At 37.1% G+C, this 4,358-nt stretch overlaps 1 protein-coding gene across 11 annotated transcripts; it reads left to right on the top strand.

Moving 5' to 3' along the window:
• The first annotated feature begins 746 nt into the window (after positions 1 to 746).
• On the top strand, positions 747 to 3,607 carry LOC113276279. 11 transcript variants are annotated; one of them, XR_003324229.1, is made up of 6 exons: positions 747 to 2,009; positions 2,112 to 2,160; positions 2,318 to 2,461; positions 2,609 to 2,813; positions 2,908 to 2,972; positions 3,228 to 3,607. XR_003324229.1 is itself a non-coding variant. In XM_026525856.1 (6 exons), exons 1-4 carry the CDS (start codon positions 1,782 to 1,784, stop codon positions 2,672 to 2,674), a joined length of 402 nt encoding a protein of 133 aa, XP_026381641.1. In that variant the 5' UTR covers positions 747 to 1,781; the 3' UTR covers positions 2,675 to 2,813; positions 2,908 to 2,972; positions 3,228 to 3,607. The 11 variants fall into 11 exon arrangements, 6 of the variants coding, with proteins under 6 accessions (XP_026381641.1, XP_026381646.1, XP_026381643.1 ...); XR_003324228.1 differs by having other exon boundaries at positions 747 to 1,926; positions 2,064 to 2,160; XR_003324231.1 differs by having other exon boundaries at positions 747 to 1,926; positions 2,068 to 2,160.
• The last annotated feature ends 751 nt before the right edge of the window (positions 3,608 to 4,358 follow it).

Below are 4,358 nucleotides of genomic sequence, written 5' to 3' on the forward strand. Positions count from 1 at the left end.
CATTGTCGAAACATTATGTTAAAAACTGGAGCGGCTACGATGTGGCCCGACCACATCGTTTGAGTATGTGGCTCAACTTATTTTTTTGACACGTCTTGAAAAGTATTAGTTTTGTTGTTATTTGGGGGGATTTAGAGGGGACTATTTTTCAGGGATCCAATTTCTCATGCCTTTTTTGTACAAAAAGCAGGAGTTCTTTTTTTGTTTAAACCTACAGGGTGTTAGTCCTCAAGGGAGTTGGGGGAGTTGGGTGTAGTTGTGTTTTTTCCCGTTAGTCAGGGAGTTCGAGGGAGTCTCTTAAAATCCCCGTTAGTCGTGGGACAGTTTAGAAGAGTCTTCCCAACTCCCTAGAAAACCCCGTTAGTCGTGGGAGAGTTTGAAAGAAACTCTTAAACTCCCTGTTAGTGGTAAAAATTAGAATGATAGGGAGTTTGTTTTTTTTTTTTTGGAGTTCTGGGGAGTTCTAGGGAGTTTATAGTGTATTTTTGCCTCACTCCAAATCTCTCAAAAAAGTAGAGATTTTGGGAGAGTCTCTCAAACTCCCTACACTCAACACACCAAACTCTCTCAAACTCTCAATACTTTCTTACACTCCCTCAAAATCCCCAAGATTCAAAATACATTAAACTCCCTCCAACTCACTCGTGGACTAACCCCTGCTAATTTAACATACGTGTAAATAAACAAACAGGGGCCACGTACTTAAACGACGTGGCCCGACCACATCGTATCCCATGCGGTTCACAACTGCCCTTCTCTTCCCTCTCCCTCTCTCGTTTCTCTTTCCCCACGATCTCCAAACCTCGCCTCTCTCGAGTAAACGAAGACCCCAACTATAACCACCTTTACTTCCAGAACAAACACAGAAGAATCCCCGATCTTCTTCTTCTCATATATGGATGTTTTTGGTAACAAAATCGACTTCATCTGAAATCGGTCAAGGGTTTGCTCAAGTCACTGTGTTTTCATTACTCTTTCTCTAGCAGATGAAGATTGATTAACAAGATGAAGGATGCTGGAACTTCTAAAAGATATAGCTTCACGAACCCTAACTTTGTTTCTCTTCTTTGTTATTTTAGATGTTCAATATTTGTTCTTGAATGGGTTTTTTTTACTCAATTTTGAACCAGGGTTTTTTAATTTTGGGATATGTTTTACTCGATTTTAAGTTATTCTATCGATTATGAAATTTGGGTTTCTGAACTAGGGATTTTTACTCAGATTTGTGTGATTTGTTTAGTTGCCAGGATTTGTTAATTTGATGTTTGATTCTGTTTTGAGAATCTAGGATTTGTTTGGTTTATGGATTTTGCTGGATTTGTGTTTAATACTTTGATGTGTATGTAAGATAATTATGTAGATTCATAGCTGCAAAATTAACCTTTGTATGACAACTGGGAAGAAACATACAATTGGGGGTGGGGGTGTTGGTGTTGGGAATTTTACCTTGGATTTGCTTATTTATGCACACAAATATTTAACACTATCAAATATTTACCTTGGTAGTAACTACTGAGATAAAGAAGCTAGGAAGCAGTTATCCTTTCGTTCCGTAACTTTTCTTGTTTAAGTCCGTTATTCGATTTCTGAATCAAATATGAGACCAAATAAACGAGCCCGTTAGAATCCTGCTCAATTTTCGTTCTATTATGCTTTAATTCGGGTGCAATAGTTCATATCCTTGGGTTGTTGATAACATGACTACAACTGTTTTAAAGACTTAGCAGCAAAATTAATTTTGTGTTTGGTTTGGTTTGGTTTAATTCAGAGAACATGCAGTCATGGAGAAGATTAAAGAAGCACACGGGAGAGTGATGGTGGCTAACCATCCTCACAAGGGTGGGAGCATGTATCTTGCTAAAAAGATCAACGAGGCTGAGGTACTTTTTATGGATGAGGGTCGATTTCAATTCTTTCCATGTGAAGGTAGGACTGATTGTTGAGCTAGAAGTCATAGAACAAGTCAAGCTGGTGTTTTATAAAACAAGAAGAATAATCAACCAAGAGGGGTACGATTGAATATGAGTCATGACAATCTCTATTTTCTTTCTTGATTTTTTAAGCTAGGGTTTGCTGTTAGGATTGACAAATGCTGATGATCCTATTCCCAGATCTAGTGATGGCCTGTCTGAAGAAATTTCTTTTAAGATTCTGAAACAGGTGTGGGTTTCTTTTTCTGAATTCTGTGATTTTGGTCCGCATTTTGTGATTTTAGTGAGTTGCAACTTGTTGTGGCAGGTTGGATGTCTATAGCACAAGTCTTCTATATCTATCCAGTTATTATCTTATCTTGATTACTAAATGTACCATGTTTCAGGAAGTTATATCCAGAAATGTATTGGTTGATGAATGTTCAAGGCAGGTTGTCGAGGTGGAGCAAGCAGCCATGTGGAAGTTTCTTTGGTGGTCGGGAATCATAGCTGTCCATGTTATGGTTGGCCAAAACATAGATGATCACTCGGTAAGTGAAAGCTACTGTCATATGCATAAACGTCTGTTATAGTAATTCTTGATTTCTGGTAATTTTGAAGATCTCTTTTACTTTCTGTTACACAGATATATACGCATGAGCAATAGAAGTTTATGAACTGTAATTTTCGTGTTTCAGAAACCTTTCTCCAGCACTTCCTCCTCAAGCCTTTGTCTTTTATTTCCTTCTTGGTTTGCGGGATGAGTTCAGCTTGTTGATGTACTTTATGCTGAGTGTTAGCATTTGACTCTTTGTGAAGGAAGGACTCATGCTGGTTGTTGCAACAATCTGACAAGATATATGCTGGAGCATTTTGACAGTGATTCAGTGATTCGAATCACAGGTAACTGATGCTTCTTTCTTCTGAAAACTTAACTGGATGCAATCATGTTCCGAAGTCATTGATTTGGTTTTATGCATGGATTTCTATTTTGTAGTTTGATTCTTCAAAAGACTAAACTTTGTGCTCCTGCACTTGCTCCATTCGAGGCTTATTACGAAGGTGATGGTTTTCCCGATGTGTTTGATTTGTCATTGTTGTCTCATGTCAGGGTTCGTAATCTTATTAGTACCTTAAAGTTTGTATAGCGTCAGTAGTCTGTTCGGTCTGAACTAACCCAAGAACATCACCCTAATACTATTGCTCAGCAAAGAACTCTTCTCCCGCTAACCAGAATCCATCTCATTTATTTTGATGCTTCTTATATAGAATCTAATCGTAATATTAGAATTGGTATCATTCTTCTTGATAATGCAGGAAACTTTTGGGGTGCCAAAACAATCCCAAGGACAACATGAGATGCTTAACATGCTGAAGCCAAGGCTCTTTTTGTAGCCACACTATGGGTTAACGAGCTGGAACTGCAGTTTACTTCAAAGGGGACTGAATCATTCTGAAGATGTATGCTATGCTATCTAGTGTTCAAATCACCATAGTTAGTTATTGCTGTTATAGTGATGTCTGTCAAGTTTTCTAGATTTTTGGTGTAGTTAGTGTCAGTATTATTGGAAAAAAAATATTGTCTTTAGGTTCCTGTTAGTATTATTTTGTAACATTTGATAAGGTCTTATTTGGAATAAAATTTCTGTTAATTCTGGGTAAATAAATTTGCCTTTTTATTAAAAATATATCAAATTTGAAAAGAAAATATTGATTTTGAATTAAAGGCTTGAGATAATGCCACATGGATGGTGGAAGATGTATCCAATTCAACGATTGAGATTTCATAATCTTTCATCAACGTGTTCGTTTAGAGATTTAACCATGTTTCGTAGCTTTTAAAATATAATAAAAAATGAACGATTCGTGATGGTTATTCGATGGTGAAAGATGTATCTTTGAAACCCATCTTGTCCATCCGTTTTGGTTTAAAATTATCGGTATAGATTAATACACGCGAACGGTGATAAATGCCTCAAATATGAACGGTCGAAGTTACATCATATTATACCAAATCTAGAACACGTGGACGGTACAAGAGTGCATCAAATATGCCTAAACATCACATATAGCCACGCGAAAATTAGATTATGTGTGTCTATAGAGAGCCAATGGCCACGCCAGAAAATAAATTGCCTGTTTATAGGTAACCAATAGTCACACCATTTTTTTTTGCGTGTCCATAGCATAATCAATAGCCACGCCAAAAAACAATTGTGTGTCCATAGGATAACCTATAGCCACGCCAAAAAAAACTTTTGTGTCTATAGGTAACCAACAGCCACACCATTTTTTTTTGCGTGTCTATAGGATAACCAATAGCCACGCCAAAAACAATTGCGTGTCCATAGAATAACCAATGGTCACGCCAAAAAAAACTTGTTTGTCTATAGAGAGATGATAAACACATTTTTGTGTCTAAATTCTCCTCAATTTTCTCTATGTTGG

The sequence above is a fragment of the Papaver somniferum genome, chromosome 4 (genome assembly GCF_003573695.1).
Source record: "Papaver somniferum cultivar HN1 chromosome 4, ASM357369v1, whole genome shotgun sequence".
NCBI classification, from domain to species: Eukaryota; Viridiplantae; Streptophyta; class Magnoliopsida; order Ranunculales; family Papaveraceae; genus Papaver; species Papaver somniferum.